The following is an 18,031-nucleotide window of genomic DNA, read 5'->3' as shown; positions in this document are numbered from 1 at the left end:
TGGGCCACTCACGAGACGACAGTTGTATGGTTTTACTGGATTGAATCAATCAAGTTCAACACAAATAATTTAATATCTTCCTTTTGAATAATTTAGTAGTATCTACACACTCATCTGAATACACACTCATCTGAATATATTCATTATTCAATACTAAAAAATTATGTTCAGATCAGATTCTATTGAATTCACTCTGATTTGCTAACACTTATTCAATCTGAAGGAAAAAAATTGTCCAAAAAAAAACATAATTAGATAATCGAACTAGAGTGACTTACAAATTCTAATCTAGCTAAGAAACATAAATCAATGTCTGATCACCATCTTCCTGATCCAGACCAATAACTGAGAAAACCACATTGGCTTTGTTTGATGGGATCAAACAATCAATCTGACCAAAAAGGTTTCAAAAGGGAGAACCATAGCTCTCGGATTTGCCAAGCATCATGTCTTTGGCTTCGTTGATCTTAGACGCAAGGTAATGGCTTCCTCCTGCGTCTGGATGATTAGCCACCATCACCCTCCGGTGCGCTTCCTTCACCTTCTCTGCCGCTACACTCTCCCTGTTTCATACCACCATGCCACACAATGTCAAGCCACAATTTTAAAATGACCAAAAATCATATGCACAACACAACAGTAAACCTTTGAGTAAGAAAATAGCTAATAGTCAACACTAAGACTCTCAAAGTCAGTTCTTTTAATTACCAGAGTTAATAAGTGAGGCAAAGAGACCAAGAAACAAACCTAACACCGAGAATGAGAGCAGCTTCTCTCCGAGTCATAGCAGCTTGAAAACCACCTTCGTAGAACTTGCGAAGCTTAGGCCTTGGTGGTCTTGCCTTGAACGCTTGCCATGCCTCGATTCCGTATTTACCAGCGTAAGCAGCTGCAGCGACAGCAACACCTGCAAGTATAGGCGCAACCTGAAAGTACAAAGAATCATCTCTAAGTCAACAAATCCATCAACTGAGAGAAGATGAACCACAAAGAACACTATTAAACTGTTTAAGTAGTGACACGAAAGCACAAGAACTGAACTTGTCATTGTCGGAAGAAGAAAAAGAGATACTTTAAGACAGTATAATCGAATCAAAAGATGGATGCTTTCAAATGATTTTACAGAATCAATAAAGAGCTGAAGAAAACACAAAATAAGAAGAGAGGCGTGTCAATTTTACCATCTTCGGGAAGAGATTCGAGAAGTGATCTGATGAGATAGTGACGCAACTCTTCAACGTTGGATTATCTTTGATCGATTTGAGTGAGGATTAGGGTTTCGGCTACTTCTTTGTGTTCACCTGGACTTTGCCAAAAAGTTAACAGGTCCGAAACCTTCTAACTCTTTAAGTAGGTTTTTCAGTTAACCGAACCGAAACCACTTGCGGTTATGTTGTCGTTCGGTTTCAGACGGTTTTATAGATAGTGAATTGATCAGCAACATTATAAAATTCATCCGGTTTGACTTCGATTTTTCGCATATTAATTTTATTTATTTTAATATTTTTCATTTTAAAGATATTGACGTTTTTATTCTTTTAATTTTGATACGAAAAGAGAGAAGAAAATAAAACAAAACAGAATCGGTTCGGATTCTGTTTTCAGATATCTTTGTATGGTTTAATGCAACTCAGCATTACTGAAGTGGTTGAACTGTGAAATACTATTATTTATGGGACCCATGCTCAGAGCCAAGTGGATGATTAACACCGGATTTTTAACCGGGATTCTTAACTCATGATTTGACTTTTTTCTTTTTTACATTTTTTGTCTATTAGACAGTTTTTATATCTTTTATTTAAGAAACAATTTTTAGTTTTTCTTAGTTTAAATCTAAGAAAAGCTAAGAACCGTCTCTTAGACGAAGCTAAGAACTCAGTTAAGAGATTGGGGTTAATAATCAAAAAGTATAGAAAAACATTAGAAAAAGGTTATGAACTTTTGATTGAAAGAGGCTTACACTACACAAATTAATCATTGTGACACATTCTTGTAACCAACATTTTGCGTCACTTGCATATATATAGTTCTTGATACAAATCTCATAACATCATCCTTGGCTCAAAAAAAAGAAGTATCTCAACTAGTCACTCGGCGTTCCCACCTTCTTTAGAATGCTGTTGGGCGGGGCTGAGGATTTTCTTGGTTTGGGTGCAGTAGAAACCCGTTTCTTTATTGGTGCTTTCTCATTATTTTCCTCTGTGGTTGCCGTGTTGGCAGCAGAGACGCCTGACGAGCTCTGACCCTTGAGCTTGCCTCGTGTTGGTTTTGTGGGAACCGTGTTACGACGTCTAGCTGTTGAGCTAGCTAAGCCCTCGTCATCACTAACCGCTGACCTTGCGATGCTGTGTTTACGGTCCGAGCTCTTGGTGATTTCATCTGTGGTCTTGGATTTTATAGACGATGGTGTTGGTTTGGTCTTTCTCGGGTTTCTACTGGTGGATAATGATGATGATGATGATGGCACATTGGGTTGAGTCAAGCTAGTGAGTTTTTTACGGTTTGAAGGTTTTGTGGTTTCTCCTCCATGAGAATTACGGTTGGTCGTCGACGTCTTAACTGATGACTTTTCGTTCTTGCTTTGTTCTTTCTCCGAGCTTTCCCATGGCTTGTCAGCCATCCACCTTTCCAACCAGCTCCAACCCCAAGTAGGGTTGCTAGGATCCATGAACATCGTGTTTCCAGATCTCATGTTGCCCTTCAAGTGTTGCTACAAATATGAACCATATATTATTATAGGCAGCAAACATAACCCAATGAATATGATATTAAGATATAGTTGTGATCATAGGTCTCAAGACTTTAAAGCAGCATTTAATGACTGCCTTGTCAACAAGTTCAATTTTCATATTCTAGTACATTTCTACGTGATTATGCACAGAGACCTCTAAACCCCTAAGAATAGTAGCAAAGAAGAGAATGTGTGTACACATGAGAGTATGTACCTGATGTGTGAATGCATAGGCTAGTGCCCTTTCCCTTCTCATCGTCGCCTCGTACTTATTCAACAAACCTGCTTCGATTTGATCCTTGGACTGATTGCTATCATTCCAATTACCCCCACTCTGGAGAAGAATGAACAAGTCTTAGGATTAGGAATATACAAACAAAAAATGTGTAACAAGCTAATGCATTAAGTGAGACCTTCAAGCCTCCTAGCTCTTTGGCATGTTTATGAAGAAGTTGCTTATGGCGAGCCTGGTTCTCTTCTGACATCCTGATTCTCCTAGACCGGATCTGTGACTGCAAGCGAGTGAGAGTCTGCATACATTTAAGTGTATGTGCAGCTTGCCGCTGTACAACTGATCCTTCCATCAGTAACTTAAGCCTGGCCAACCTCCTCATCCCCTGGGACTCTCTTCTTGCCTAGCATTGTAGAAATTACAAAAAGCTAAGGTCATATACCCTTTCCTCAAAATGAAACTGAAAAGAAAAATCAACCAGCCAGATTGATTTTATCCAGTTTTTAAGCAGATGAATACAAATAGCATATTAACTAAGCACACAAGTCCTAATCAAAGTCAAAACCAGGAGTGTAAACATACCAAATGTCCTCTAAATATAGACTGGATAAAGATGGCAGCTGCGTCTTCCCCTGGAAACCTGGTAGGTTTAGCTGCTTGAGGAACAAACTCAGGAGAAGATCGAGGCGAATCTACAATAACATCTTCTTCTTCTTCTTCTTCTTCTTCTGGAGGAGGAGGGGGAGGAGGAGGAGGAGGGAAGAGATTCTTCTTACGTTTGACCTTATCAACTCTGACCTCAAACTGAGGAGGAGAACTTCTGGATGAAGCTACCAATACAGGATAAGAGATCTCACTATTCTGATACTCAACCGATTTATGTTTCAGTTTCTGTAATCAAAACATTTTAAAAAAAAATGATAATGGCACAAGAATATGAATCTGTTACATCTTAACTCAATGGTACCTTTAAATCTTGGCTAAAAGCCTTCTTAACATTCTTCAGCCATTTTGCTTTCTTGACCATCTCTTCTTCTCTTTCTGATCAGATGAAGATCACAGATTGAAACGGATCTCAAAGTCAAAAACACTTAAAATTAACTGGATTGAAATGGAACTTTCTATAGCCTGTAAACGGGAGAAGAAGTTGATCTCGAAGTTCAACTTAAAACCTTTAATGGTTATGTGCGACTTTCTTGGAAATTAAAATGCTAATAAGAATTTGAATCGGTCGACCTCTTTTGATATTTGCTAAATTGAAAAGAGATCCTCCTCACGTTGTCATCACTCTCTCTTTTCAAGCAGATAGTATTATTTGTTTGAGACCCCACTAACAGCTTGCCGCTCTTTTTTTTTTTTATATCTACTTCTAACGACTTTTTATTATATGAGCGTAAACAAAACAAATTCAAAGAAAGAACTCAGTTTAAACATTGGTAATGATATTTATTGGTGTGAATTTTTTGCTCTGTCACAATATTATTGTATCAATGATTCAAATCCTTCACCTGCTAAAGTTCTATGCCTACTACAATTTTGTTAAGTCTTCTTTGAAAATTGTATATTAGATTTTGTTGATAACTCCAAAAACACACATGTATGAGAACGTGATTGTATCTTTTTCTGTATTTCTGAATCTATAATACAACGCGGAATCGCCAATAATCTCAAAAGCATTTCTTAATCATTTAGCAGCGTCTATCTACCCCATGATCGTTAGTAAATGGAATAATAATATCAGTTTTCTATCACATTCGTGATACATACCAGCCGTGTGGTCGTTGTGGTATATGCTTCGATAAACATTTTTTTTTATAAAGTCCATTGAGCTATGATATCTTACATTAATAATATTCATTTATATCTTGCTAGTGCCAAATTGAGTATTTATTTTGAGGAAAGACATTTATCTAATGCACAGTCTTGTTACCTAATATAGCTTGTTTGATATGTGTTGCCAAAAAAAAAAAAAAAAAAAAAGCTTGTTTGATATGTATATACAAAATTGTATAAAACAGAAAAGATGAATCCAAAGTCCAAACTAGTTTCATAATTTAAGAATTTCAAAATTCAAGATATAATATAAAAAATCTTAGAATTCACACATTTGATCAGAAATTTGAAACTTGAAATTATAAAAATACAAAACTGACTTTAAAAAAAGTCATTGTGTCAATGTAGCAACCAAGAAACTTGAAGTTTACTCTTCTTGTTCGATTTTACTGTCTTTGGGTCGAGTGGATATAGAATCACGCTTTGGCCTATGCTTCTTCCACTTCTTCTTCTTCAAAGTCAGGATCCACGACGGAACCTCACAGCCAGATGATGTCATGGTGTTGGCTATGTTCCTAAGGAAAGGCACATCTTCCTCCGTGTAGAACGTTATTGCTTCACCGCTCCTTCCCGCTCTCCCTGATCGACCTATCACAACGTTTTCAAAAAGAAAGATTACTTACCAAGATGCATCACAAGAAGAGAATCAAAGTAAACACAAGAAGTGGATACATACCAATCCTGTGGATGTACGCAGAAGCAGAATCCGGGAAGTCATAGTTGATCACGCAGTTGATCCCTTTGAAGTCCATACCTCTAGCGATCACATCAGTGGCTATCAAAACCCACGTCTCGCCTGCCCTGAATCTATCAACAGCGTTTTCTCTCTGCATGCATCATTCAATGGTTTTAGTTATTTTGGTTCCAATCATCTCATACAAGCTTATATATGTGGAGAGAGAGAGAGAGATGGTGTTTTACCTCTCCTGGAGGGAGATCGGAATGGATGACACCGACTCTGATGTCTTCACATTTCAGTTCATCGTAGAGTTGCTTTGCTCGTTCTTTGCTTTGCAGAAAGATTAGTACCGGTGGATTCAGACTCTACAGCCACGTAGAAAAAAAAATTGTTTCATCAAAGACTGATTTTTTGTGTTTCCAAGAAAAAATGTAAACTTCAAGAAAATTAAACGACTTTATTGAATTACTATTGATTAAAACTTATCAAAAATTGATAATTACAAAAGCAATACATAATAATTTATTATAGTGATTTAATGTGTATTGTTTAAGTGACTGAGCTTACCTGTGCAAAGCTTTGGCGAAGAGCGAGGAGCTTCCCTTCTTCAGTTCCAGCAAAAACAAGCTTTTGCTTGACGGTTTCAGATGCTGTGTTCCTGCAAAGAATGTTCATATGTAAGATCCTTGAGAAGCATATATAATAAGCTGTCAGAATCAATATTATCTACACTCACTTTCGCCCAATGATGACACGAACAGCATCATGCATTATGGAACGTGCAAGTTCCTCAACAGAATCAGGCAACGTAGCACTGAACAGTGAGCGTATGATCGAAGGGTTTGAACAAGCCTTAACCACACCGTCTATTTGCTTCAACATGCTCTGCTCAAACAGTTTGTCAGACTCATCAAGGACAAGATACTCCACCCTGCATTCAACAAAGATTAAGGTAAATAGGCAGTAGAAACTACACATAGTTCAAATTCTAAATATATATGGTATTGACTTACTTGCTTAAGTCGATTTTTTTAGCCTTGATGGCTCGTTTAAGCCGCATCGGCGTTGATATGAGCACATCACACTGCAGCTTGGAGAAATCAGCGGTTTTGACGAGGGGTTTAGTCATTAACCTGATGTTGAACTTGCTTCCTTTGATAAGTTTCTTCCCTTCTCTAGCTGTCTGGGCGGCTAGTTCTCTTGCAGGAGAGAGGATAACTGCTCTTATACCATCACTTGAATGGCGCTGACACAACAAAAACGCATCATTCAAGAATAAGAAACTGCGAAACCTGGAAAGTCATAGAGTAAAGACAGTTTCACACCTTGAGTTTTATAAGCATGGGGCAAATAAAAGCAAAGGTTTTTCCTGAACCAGTTGGAGCACAGGCAAAGCACTCACGACCCTGGGATTAATCAAGAAACACAACTCAAAACTGGAACAGATACTTTCTGAAAGGATTCCATCTCTACCGTAATGAATAAAGAAAACGAGTGGATAAAGATCATTACCGATAGTAGAACTGGAATAGCCTGCCTCTGGATAGGAGTAGGTTCTTTAAATCCAAGTTCAGCCAAATTGCGTAATATGTATTTCTTACAACCATACCTGTAACAAGACATCAAACATAACATAGCTAAAGCATGTCAATGGACAAAAGAGTTACAGTTTTACTTTCAAAACTACTAATCCTATCTATAAGTATAATAAATCAAACTACTGTCAAAATAAAATCCAATTCAACGCACCTTGATAACAACTCTGTGAAGCTTTTAAGTGGGGCTGGAACATTTTCACCAGAGACATGAATGTTGTACTGTTTCCTCGACAAAGCATCTTGCTGCCATTACGAAACAAAAGCCATGTTACACTCTCTATTACTCTTTGCTAACAAAAACATTAAAACAAATACCTCCATTTGCCGATAAAACTCCTTCTTGGGATTCTCCAAAGTCTCATCCTTTGTGTCTTGTTCAACCTCTTTCCCTTTAGAACGTGACTTCTTCGAGCTCTTGAACACATCAAACCCTTCAACAGGCTCTATTTTTTTCCGACATGACCAAAAAGTTGGATCAGAACCAGACAATGTTATCACAACAAACAAAGTCGTTTAATTTTTTTTAAAAGACTTTACCAGAATTAGCAGATTTTCGTTTCCTCTTCTTAGAGGAGGAGGAGGAGGAAACTGTCTTCTCTTGCTCAGGCTTTTCCTCTTCTTCTTCTTGCTCAAAGAAGCTTACTTTCTTGTTGTGATCCTCATCATCATCCTCCTTACGATTCTAAAACAAGCCAATGGGAGTTTTGAAAATTAAGAAGAAAGAGCTGCTGATGATTATACACGAGGTAGAACTAACTAACCTTGAACTTGGCGAAATCTGGAGCGAACTTTTTCCGATTGAAGTTTGTTCCACCGAACAGAAAATTCGCGCTTTTCTCCATCTGCAAAGAACCGGCAGTAACACTGGCGACGGCGGAGACGGCGGCGATTAGGTTCGCGTCTCCTTCAGGTTTATTGGGGTTTAACAGTTAGGGTTTGGTAATTTGGTCGTTTTCAAACACTGTCAAGGGTAAATTCGTCATTTAGTGCTTAAAAAGCAAAACAAGGCCGAACCATTACTAATTAAATGGGCCTAAAAGCCCAATTAAAACCGAATACCTAATTTTTTTGGGGGGCAACATATGAGAGAAGTCCTAATGAGTTTGGTAAGAAAGCAATTATTTGGTCTTTGTAATGTCAAGCGCAAATTCGTCATTTTGTATCTTTAAAGCAAAACAAGGCCGAGCCATTACTAATTAAATGGGCTAAAAGGCCCAACTAAAACAAAAGCCTTAATTTTATTTTGGGGGAAACATTCCATACGACAGAAGCCCTAATTTAAAAGTAATGAGTTTGGTAAGAAAAAGATTAAATTTGGAAACTGGTCTGAAAAGCGGGAAACATGTGATGGTCTGACCCACCGCCGCTGAAGGACAAAAAAAATCTCCACTTCTTCTCCTTCTCTCTCTCTCTCTCTCTCTGTCTCCTCGGGACTTTCTCCGACTCTGTTGTGTCGTTTTATACACTTCAAACTCAAGCTCTTTCTTGATCTACTTCCCTTCTCCTATTTGGCAGAGATGTGGCAAGTTGTACTAGGAGCAGCCATTGCTGCTGGATCCACGGGTCTTGTAGCCAAACGCTTCTTCAACCCTTTCTCTCCACACCCTCGCCTTCTTCCTGAGGATCACGGCGAAAAAGAGCACGACCCAGTCACTGCTCCTGTCGGTATCGGGTTTCTCAACTCTCCTTGCGAGAAAACCAATGGCGTTTTCCGCTTTTCTAGTTCCGGGTCTGCAGGGTCCGGATCCGGGTCGTCTCCCGGGTTTAGGAAGAGTTCAGGGGTGACATGCAAGGTTAAGGTTCGTGGCTTGATGAAGCAGAAGAAGAAGAAAAACAATGGTGGTGGCTCTGAGATCGAGAAGCGATCTGGAACTGTTTCCTTGAAAAAGCCGAGAACTTTGAGTGCTGACTCTGCTTCAAAACGTGGGTCTGGGTCATGTTCTAATAATAATCAAGGTTGTGCTTTTTGATACTCTGATGATTTGTTAATTTGACGTTCTGTTTAATTGCAAGTGCTACTTCGCTTGCTAAAGTTCATGTATATACTTGAGTTGTTGTTAATATCGTTGGTGCAAGTGATTTGAGGTTTGGTTGCTTTCCTTGAGTAGTAACTTTGTGCTTAGTTTATATAGTTAAGTTGGTTCCAACCAAATAGATCTTGTCTGTAGAATAATAAGTTATTACTTTCTTTTTGGCGCTGTCTGTTATTGACACTTGAGTCTTCCATGTTTTCAGATCATTCCACTTTCAGCTCGGCACTTGGTGTCTGCATGATGTACATGATGTCATCAGAGAAAAATAAAATCAGTAAGCTGCATACAGCGACAGAAGAAACTGTCAAAGTCATCCAGGAGCTTAAAGATGAACTTTCTAGGATCAAATCTTTACAGGGTTTCAAATCCAGTGGCATATCTGATCTCACTGCTAAACCAGAGATTGCGAGTAGAGAAGAATCTGTCGACACTAAGTCATGCAAGGATGGTGAATATGCTAGCAGCGTCCTAACTGAGGAGCCAGAACACGGGGACGTAGAAATGGAACAGTTGGAGATGGAGCTTGAATCTGAGCTTCAGAAACTAAACTTGGCTGAGGTTAGTGTATGTTTCTACTGGTACGACGGTTGAAAGCTAATACTAAACTTTTACTTTTTGGCATTAGACAAGTGAATGTATGGAGGAATGTAAGGAGCTGGTGAATGGATCAGAGTCATATCGGTGTGGTGGAATATCAGCATCAGAGCTGGACAAGAAGCTAAGTCGTCTTCTTATTGAGCAGCAAGAAGGGCAGATCAATGAGCTTGAAGCTGAACTGCAGACTACTCAGTCCAAACTCCAAGAGAAGGAAGCTGAACTCCAAGCGCTTAAGGTCTGCGTTAGAAGACTCACTGAGTTTCCTCTCTTGGACCGTTCAGGTACATTTGCTTATTTTCTATATATCTCATCATTAAATTTCTCATAAACAAAAAGAAACTGAAGAAAACTGAAACTAAAACTAAATTTCTCCTTTATGCATTGGTCAAACTCACAGCGTAACAAATTTGTTGATGTTTCTTTAGATGATGAGCATGAACAAGACATGAACCAGGAGGATCTCTCAGTTTCATGGAGCCAACATAACCAAACTGATAGTGAGGAAAGAACGCCGATGGTTGGGATGAAAAGACCTATGGATTCATCTATTCATGTTTAATACTATAAGTAACAACTTTCTAATCACTCGAGGTGCATAGTAATCCTGTATAGACGTCATCTTGCAACAGTTAGAAACATCCAAATGATCCAGATCTTATTTGATGCAAGGGTGGCGCGTTTTAAGCAAGACAAACTAGACTTAACCCAGTCAAATAATCTTTGTATATTTACCGTAAGAATCCAAAACTACCACAAGTCTTCTTAATCATGCCTTGTATTGAGATATATAGATTGCTAGTTTTTAGTAGAATAGCTAGCAATTGCAGTTTTAGTATTTAACACAGCTAGTAATTGCGGATTCGTGAACTCCCAAATGTCTTGTGCATCCTCAAGCTGTTAGTGTGTTGTCTTATTTTGATGCAAAAGATAATCTCAGTTTAATATTACAGTTTGTTATCTAATTGCAAAGACATCCCTAAACGTTTATTTTTTTTTCCTGCAATTCGTTAAGGTTTTGTAACAGCATGTTTGAGATATACCGTCAACAAAGAAAGTAAGAAACACATCAAACTCGTCATGACATTGCCCCAGCAAAGTTTATAGAGATGAGAACCCATTGTCAATTCAAGAAAACATCATATGCTAATATCGAAACATTCAAAACTAAAAGAGTAATGTAAAGGTCTAGACGTGCAAAGTGAGTAATCAAAAGGATCACATCCCAACTAAAGATCAAAAGAACTACTCGCCAGGAACTTGAACTCCCTTCTTCAGCTTCTCCTTCTTCATCTTCTTCTTGGAAAGGGGCTTCTTCTTCCTCGGAGGCAGATTCTTCTGCGCGTATGTGTAGAGTATGAAGTTTCCCACAAGGAACGTCACTAGCAACCCTCCGATCACAAGAAGGACGATCAGTCCCGGGTTGAGCCCTTTGCTCTCTATTTTTCCCTGTTTCATTGTTTTTTTTTTCCTTAGCAATTTCAAAATAAAATCCATATGCAAGAACACAACAAGATCAAGCGAGAGGACAGGACACACAAAAACAGGTTCTTTTTTTTTAATGAATGTGAAAATATATATTCAACCCAAAAAAAAAAAGAAGACATTTTTACAATGACTGCCTCTTTGTTTTAGGAGTCTTTAACTATCAAAAGTATTTTAAAAACAGAGCATTATCTCTCTAGCTTCTTCTCAGACCAAACCAATGTTCAGAGGTTTCATCATGCTGTAAGAAAATGAGAAAAAGTTGCAGACTTTGCAACATATAAACACAGATTGAAACATCCTTACTAGCTTTACCATCAATGACCATTTCTACAAACAACTAACAGATCTCGGCAAATTAACATTAAGAAGCATCAAAACCGATGAAGATTATCCAAAGGTAACAACTTTAGCACGATCAATCATACGAATGGATCCAAAATGATCTCGATTTAAGAAGCGGAACATCATATGTGCATTAGACGAAGAAGATCAGATTCTAAGCATGCAACATGTAAGATTGAAATGCAGATCTAGCGATTCAGAATCATCGTGAGTAATTTAACTAGAGATTTGATGATCTCAAGGAAATGAACAAATTAACAGAGAGGGGAGAATAGATCTTACAGAGAATTCATCAGCCATAGCTGCGTTTCGGAGCTCCCGGAGATCAACACCAGTCGCCGGAGACAATTGAAAGACTAGTTTTGTTTCTTCTAAGATTCAGCAATAAATAAATAGAGAATTAGAGATCACCGCAGCAGGATTATTTTTGTAATAAATAAAGTTAGAGGCCAAATTGTAAAATAATCTAAAATAGGGGTGATGATACATAAATAGACCACTGCCGCTGAATTAGTTTGTAATACCTCCTCTCTTTTTATATGATGTTTATAGTTTGTTCCAGTTGTTCAAAAAACAAAAAAAGATAGTTTGTTCCGGTATGTACGATTTTTTTTTTTCCCACGAGAAAAGTACTTCATTTCATTCGAAGAACACATACACATTTAAAACATAAGCTGGCGGATGAAAGAACAATCCCCAGAAACAAAAGCCCACATAAAGGCGGCAACTAAAACCCACACCGGGGTGACTTATAGTACTAAAACATGAAGATTAGAGCTGAAATAAGACTACATAAAGGCTAACAATTGCCAAAAGCGATCGGAAAGTTAATTTAGCAGAATTTAAACCTTAGTAGAGGCCAATGATGGGAATTGCCGTGCTGCCTATAGCCCGCACGCGCTAATCTCCACCTCCTACACCACGACTAAACGTTGCTGCACATGCTCGCCAACCGTTAACGTCCAAGAACCAAGACCCTACGACTTCATAACCCAACAGGAAGAACCATTACTCGATTCACATAACCTTCGGGTACGGAGGCGACGCGTTTCACGCCCGCTTTACTCCTAGATAGAAGCCCAAACACACTCTCAACGAAGACGAAGCCTTACCAAACGGACCCTCCAGACACACTGCCTAAGAACTGAATCTGTAAGCTATCATTGCACCCACCACGCTGCGAAGAAACTCTGCTAAACCAACTATCACCACACCTTAACACTACCACTACTCAAAGACACAGAGCTCTCTTGATACCAACTGACTGGAACAATCCACAATGACACTGAAGAGAACAACTGCTTCAACCATCAACATCGAACGCTATTGCCATCAACTCTGCAGTACCACCACAGAACCAAAACGGGGCACTTCATCACAACCAAACAGAGCATCAATAAACACCACGAGGAGGATCTAGTTTAACCGGTTTTAATTTTACTACCACCTATGAGTCTCCTAATGGTAAACCATCAGTTTGTGAGCTAACAAGATCGTCACAAGGTGCTAACCGGCCAAAACTCCATCCCTCCGGTCATCACCATCTCCGGCCCATAGCCTTAAAACACCTAACACACCAAACTAAAAGACGGACCACAACTCCAGTAACATCGCGGGAACCACCCAATTGCAACTCCGAGAAGCTTTCTGCCATTGTAACACACCGCTCCTCCACCAGCCTCCCGCCGCTAGGTACGATAGATCTGAGGTGAAGGAGATGTCTAGCCCCGTCAACGCGCCGTCGCCATGACGATTCCAACGCAGATCTCAAAACTGGAAAATCGGATCTGGCCAGATATCGGTCCTAAAAGCCGATTCCCACCACCACCGTCCCGCCAAGAGTCTCGCCACCTCTCCATTGAAAGCTGGAATCCGCCTCCGGTGAACCACGAAGGATCCTCCGAGACAGTCTCAACAGACCCAGAAACGGCGTGCATCTCGACCTAGAACAAAGACAAGATGGATGAGAACAAAGGGAAAACAAGGAAGAAAGAGGCGGAGGTGCCTCCGACGACAAAAGCCGCCGCCGGAGCTAGGGTTTTCTACAGTCCGAGTTTCGTTGGTTTGCTCTTTGGTGGAAATAGTCTTGACTAGTCGTTCCGGTATGTACGATGTTTTAAAACTTTTTATATAAATCTATTAGATTTGAATTTAAAAAAAATTCTAGAAAATGTTTGCTATCCTTAAATTTTATTATCTTTTTTAACCGATAAAGAAAAAAAAAATTAGGTAAAAAAAATTATTTTAGAATTTTATCAATAATTTTCTAGTGTAGGTGGGAATCCAATATTTTTTGAATCCTTATGTAAAATTAAAAAAAAAATCTTTCACCAAAATTGAGAATTGATTAAAATATTATAATTAATGTATAGTTTTTGTCTCATTTGTTCAGAATAACAATAATTAATTATTTTTAGTTACTTTTTTGTTGTAATCAAGTGAGTTCGTTAAAATAACTTTTTTTTTAATTTTTATGTTTATGCTAAAACATCTTACAAAAAGAAATAGAAGGAGTAATATATAACGTTAGAGGCGAAATTGTAATCTAAATAGGGGTGGTGATAAATAAATAGAGACCACCACCGCTGGACTAGTTTTGTAATATATAAAGTTAGAGACGGAATTGTAAAATAAAGAAAAGTATGGGTGGTGATAAATAAATATTCCTCCAGGCTGTTAATGCAATTTTCTTGCCGGCTCTTTTGTCCCCGCCGAACCACTTCTTCTCCAGCATTCATCAGGACACAAACAAGGGAAAGAGATTCAAAAATTTCACAAAACGAATCAGAGATTATTATATCCTTTAGATCCGGAAGAAGAAGAAGATGACGGTGATCGACATTCTGACTAGAGTTGACTCGATCTGTAAGAAGTACGACAAGTACGATGTCGACAAACAGCGTGAAGCCAATGTCTCCGGTGATGATGCCTTTGCTCGTCTCTATGGAGCTTTCGAGACTCAAATCGAGACAGCTCTCGAGGTGATTATCCCTCTCTCTCTCTCTCTCTCTCTCTCTCTCTCTCTCTCTCTCTTATGTTTTGCATAATTGAATACAAAGCTGTGTGCTTTATACAATGTTAGACTCTAAAGGAGGAAACTTTTCATGAGTCTGATGTAAATCTTGAAACTTTTATATGATGGGAATGAAGAGTTTTTTTGAATGTGGTTTTTATGTTTGATTTTGCAGAAAGCTGAGCTTGTTACCAAGGAGAAGAACAGAGCTTCTGCTGTTGCAATGAACGCTGAGATCCGCAGGACAAAGGCGAGATTGTCTGAGGAAGTTCCCAAGTTGCAGAGACTTGCTGTTAAACGGGTAAGTGTCCTTTCTCATACATTGATTCTACGTAGCTTGGTTGAACTTATATGATTCTTATTTTTAGGATGATATCGTTAATGTGTGATTGTTTTTCATTAAAGCTTGTTAAACAAAGTATGTTTTATGGTAAATTAATCACATTCAGATGGTTGTCCATTGGCTGGAGAATTAAACATGTGGTGGTAATCTTTAGGTTAAAGGCCTTACAACCGAAGAGCTTGCTGCTAGAAACGATTTGGTGCTTGCGCTTCCGGCCAGGATTGAAGCCATACCTGATGGCACAGCGGGTGGTCCTAAAGCCACCAGTGCTTGGGCTCCCTCAACAGCATCTCGTCCTGATATCAAATTTGATTCAGGTGATTCAACCACAAACTAGTTTGTTCCTTATTGTATAGTGCTTGCACTAACTCACCTCTATTGTGGATATTAGATGGGCGTTTTGATGATGATTACTTTCAAGAATCACATGAGTCCAGCCAATTCAGACAGGAGTATGAGATGCGGAAAATCAAGCAGGAACAAGGTCTGGACATGATCTCGGAAGGTTTAGATGCTTTGAAGAATATGGCGTCTGATATGAACGAGGTGCGTTTGTTAAACTCACTTCACTTATTCAGCACTTGAGATGATGATCCATGTCACGAACACTCTATACATGCAGGAGCTGGATAGGCAAGTTCCTCTGATGGATGAAATCGACTCCAAGGTAGAACACACCCCAGTTTCCTTTCCTTTTCTCTTAAACCATTAGTTGTATAATCTGAGTAACTTACTGAGCTCGCTCACAGGTGGACAGAGCAACCTCGGATCTTAAAAACACCAATGTTAGACTTAAAGATACTGTGAACCAGGTGATCTTTGAGCCTTGAAACTTGCCATATTGGCCTGTTGTTGATGATTCATAACACTAAAAAGCATGGCTTTTGTTACTGCAGCTGAGGTCAAGCCGGAACTTTTGCATCGATATTGTTTTGTTGTGTATTGTTCTTGGTATCGCTGCATACTTATACAAGTAAGTTTCTTCTACATACAAAAAGGATGCATTAGATAGAGTGAAAAAAAAAGAGTTTCTTTAACAGAACAAACCTTTGTTCTCTGCAGTGTACTGAAGTAATGAGATGAACATGAAAGGACCCCATCAGTACTCTCTCTTTCCCCTCTGCTATTACCGTTTCTTACCCTGAGTCAGTGTGTGTGTGAGTGCTTGTTTCTTGCTGTATTTGTGTGATTCGACGAGAGTTTCTTCCGAGTGTCAAGACTATTGAAGTTGTTTCTTATTATCCTTCTGTTATGTTGTTTATGTCCATACATGGTGCATACATATCTTATTAAGTTTACCAAATTTATGTAATTATATTCACTCATGCCCTTGTCAATGTCTGGTCAAGCTTATTGTTTGGTCTGTTCTCAGAATAAATAACCAAACTGCATCAACATAATCCAATTCTAATATCGAAGAATCGTGATTGTGAATTGAAATGACTTTGAAAATTTCTATATTATAAATTGGCAATCAGGACATTTTATTGTTTAACATGTTACACATGGATCAAACATGCATATAGATGTGTCCATTCTATCCATGCTCAACCCGTGTTTGGCTACTCTTGTTCAGCTGTTCCTCCTCCTTGCTCAGTATCATTCCCACTCCCACTATTACCATGAACTTGTATCTCCAAAAGCCTCTCAACAGGCTGCCTACAAATCGGGCATCGATTCGTCTGAAACCTCAACACCTTAGCACATCCACTGCACATACACTACACCACAAAACACCTTTCCACCTCAGTCCACAAGAGAAACACAGTTCATCAAAAACATTGAATCTTACTTACCATATGTCGACAAGGAAGAACAGTCGTGTCCGACGGCTCAGACAAACAAATAACACACTCTTTCCCCTGATCATCCCCATCCTCATCCCCATCATCGTCCCCACCAACCGTATTCCCAATCCCATAAATCTCCTGCAACTCATACCTAGTCCCGTTGACCCACAGTATCTGCTTCACCACTCTTATCTTAACCTCTCCTTTCTCCTTCTCGTAAACCGCTTGAGTAATCTGCGCGTTCTTAGACAGACTCTCTTCACCTGAACTAACTGCTTCCGCCTTAACCGCTAAAGGATAAACATCAGTCTCTAACGCTGCCGCCTTAAACAGCTCGGAGTCTTCGAATAACGACAAATCTATACCGGACCCGGGAGGCTGTTTGAACTTCTGACCAAGCCCTTTCTCGAAGTCCATCGTGATCGGTGGTAAAGTGTCTTCCTTTGTCGCTGTGAGGACGCATTGTTCGGTTTCTTTAGCGAAGAATATGACTGTGATTCTGTTTTTAAGACAACACCAATCTAAAGGTTCAGTTTTTTTCTTTTAATATAGATAAAGGTTGGGTTTTTATTTACCTTCCGGGTACAGTTGCATCAAACGTGAAGGAGACGAGGACCCGGGTCGGGTTATCCGGGTCGGGTTCGAGCTTTAAAGACTCCTTTTTTAGATTAACGTCGTTACGAATGGTGACGGCTTTCTGATGCTCGACGCAGGGAAGCTGCGGAGGCATCATGGGTCCATTGTAAGGGTATCTTCCGTAAGGGTGGTGATAAGGATGCTGCTGCGGAGGAGGAGGATAGTGGATGTGATGGTGCTGGTCGTAAGGCCCCGGAGGAGGAGGAGGGTAGTAGCCTGGATACTGGTAGTTAGGGTTTGGGTACGGTGTAGCGGCGGCGAAGACGATGCGATTGGGTGGTGGCGGTGGAGGAAGAGAAGGAGGAGGTGGCGGTGGTGGAGAAGGAGAAGGAAGGGTGTTGCTCCGCCGTTGTTGTCTGCGGCGTCTACCGTCGCCGCCTCCGCTGCTGCTGATGTTGCCCATGAGGAGAATGATCAGAAAAGGTGAGATTTTTATGGATCGAATCGAAGAAAGTTTGTGTTTTGATGGGTGGATCGGTGGTTAAAAGGAAAAGCAGAGAGAGAGAGAGAGAGAGAGAGAGAGAATATAAATTGGGGGAGAAAAGTGGGTAAAGGAGATGATGATGGGGTCCGTTGGCCAAGAAACTCCACCCATGAACCTACTTTGAACACCTTTCCATGGTGTTTTTATGTTACCAAGAGAGAGTTTTTTTTTGTTTTGTTTCTATTATTACTCTTTTGTTAATAATAATATAGATGCTACGTTGAATGTATGAAGA

General features: G+C 39.4%; 6 protein-coding genes and 1 long non-coding RNA gene across 7 annotated transcripts; 2 read left to right on the top strand and 5 right to left on the bottom strand.

Annotated features, from left to right (window-relative positions):
- Positions 1 to 180: 180 nt before the first annotated feature.
- On the bottom strand, positions 181 to 1,420 carry LOC103848001 (mitochondrial import inner membrane translocase subunit TIM14-2). The gene is made up of 3 exons (XM_009124998.3): positions 1,182 to 1,420; positions 748 to 926; positions 181 to 563 (listed from the first exon to the last, which is right to left on the bottom strand). The coding sequence occupies exons 1-3, from the start codon at positions 1,182 to 1,184 to the stop codon at positions 407 to 409; spliced, it is 339 nt and encodes a 112-aa protein (XP_009123246.1). The 5' UTR covers positions 1,185 to 1,420; the 3' UTR covers positions 181 to 406.
- A 50-nt stretch (positions 1,421 to 1,470) lies between these two features.
- Positions 1,471 to 4,769, bottom strand: LOC103847990 (protein IQ-DOMAIN 1). The gene is made up of 5 exons (XM_009124988.3): positions 3,931 to 4,769; positions 3,546 to 3,854; positions 3,145 to 3,366; positions 2,946 to 3,065; positions 1,471 to 2,710 (listed from the first exon to the last, which is right to left on the bottom strand). Exons 1-5 carry the CDS (start codon positions 3,988 to 3,990, stop codon positions 2,084 to 2,086), a joined length of 1,338 nt encoding a protein of 445 aa, XP_009123236.2. The 5' UTR covers positions 3,991 to 4,769; the 3' UTR covers positions 1,471 to 2,083.
- Positions 4,770 to 4,987: 218 nt separating this feature from the next.
- On the bottom strand, positions 4,988 to 8,043 carry LOC103847980 (DEAD-box ATP-dependent RNA helicase 57). The gene is made up of 12 exons (XM_009124978.3): positions 7,835 to 8,043; positions 7,611 to 7,755; positions 7,389 to 7,516; positions 7,225 to 7,316; positions 6,988 to 7,084; positions 6,801 to 6,881; positions 6,489 to 6,721; positions 6,212 to 6,406; positions 6,043 to 6,133; positions 5,718 to 5,840; positions 5,473 to 5,623; positions 4,988 to 5,384 (listed from the first exon to the last, which is right to left on the bottom strand). Exons 1-12 carry the CDS (start codon positions 7,913 to 7,915, stop codon positions 5,164 to 5,166), a joined length of 1,638 nt encoding a protein of 545 aa, XP_009123226.1. The 5' UTR covers positions 7,916 to 8,043; the 3' UTR covers positions 4,988 to 5,163.
- Positions 8,044 to 8,287: 244 nt separating this feature from the next.
- On the top strand, positions 8,288 to 10,660 carry LOC103847962 (protein POLAR LOCALIZATION DURING ASYMMETRIC DIVISION AND REDISTRIBUTION). The gene is made up of 4 exons (XM_009124963.3): positions 8,288 to 9,029; positions 9,309 to 9,664; positions 9,732 to 9,984; positions 10,129 to 10,660. The coding sequence occupies exons 1-4, from the start codon at positions 8,591 to 8,593 to the stop codon at positions 10,260 to 10,262; spliced, it is 1,182 nt and encodes a 393-aa protein (XP_009123211.1). The 5' UTR covers positions 8,288 to 8,590; the 3' UTR covers positions 10,263 to 10,660.
- An 80-nt stretch (positions 10,661 to 10,740) lies between these two features.
- LOC103847973 lies at positions 10,741 to 12,055 on the bottom strand. Its single transcript, XR_628930.3, has 2 exons — positions 11,813 to 12,055; positions 10,741 to 11,149 (listed from the first exon to the last, which is right to left on the bottom strand). It is a non-coding gene; the product is annotated as an uncharacterized LOC103847973 (long non-coding RNA).
- Positions 12,056 to 14,210: 2,155 nt separating this feature from the next.
- Positions 14,211 to 16,215, top strand: LOC103847949 (syntaxin-71). Its single transcript, XM_009124956.3, has 8 exons — positions 14,211 to 14,511; positions 14,719 to 14,844; positions 15,041 to 15,203; positions 15,278 to 15,432; positions 15,509 to 15,553; positions 15,636 to 15,698; positions 15,783 to 15,859; positions 15,949 to 16,215. The coding sequence occupies exons 1-8, from the start codon at positions 14,356 to 14,358 to the stop codon at positions 15,959 to 15,961; spliced, it is 798 nt and encodes a 265-aa protein (XP_009123204.1). The 5' UTR covers positions 14,211 to 14,355; the 3' UTR covers positions 15,962 to 16,215.
- Positions 16,216 to 16,313: 98 nt separating this feature from the next.
- On the bottom strand, positions 16,314 to 18,014 carry LOC103847936 (probable E3 ubiquitin-protein ligase LOG2). Its single transcript, XM_009124951.3, has 3 exons — positions 17,252 to 18,014; positions 16,683 to 17,175; positions 16,314 to 16,607 (listed from the first exon to the last, which is right to left on the bottom strand). Exons 1-3 carry the CDS (start codon positions 17,713 to 17,715, stop codon positions 16,449 to 16,451), a joined length of 1,116 nt encoding a protein of 371 aa, XP_009123199.1. The 5' UTR covers positions 17,716 to 18,014; the 3' UTR covers positions 16,314 to 16,448.
- Positions 18,015 to 18,031: the final 17 nt, after the last annotated feature.

This window comes from Brassica rapa, chromosome A01 (genome assembly GCF_000309985.2).
Source record: "Brassica rapa cultivar Chiifu-401-42 chromosome A01, CAAS_Brap_v3.01, whole genome shotgun sequence".
NCBI classification, from domain to species: Eukaryota; Viridiplantae; Streptophyta; class Magnoliopsida; order Brassicales; family Brassicaceae; genus Brassica; species Brassica rapa.
Note: the sequence above shows the minus strand (reverse complement) of the source record. Positions and strands in the feature narration are given on the sequence as shown.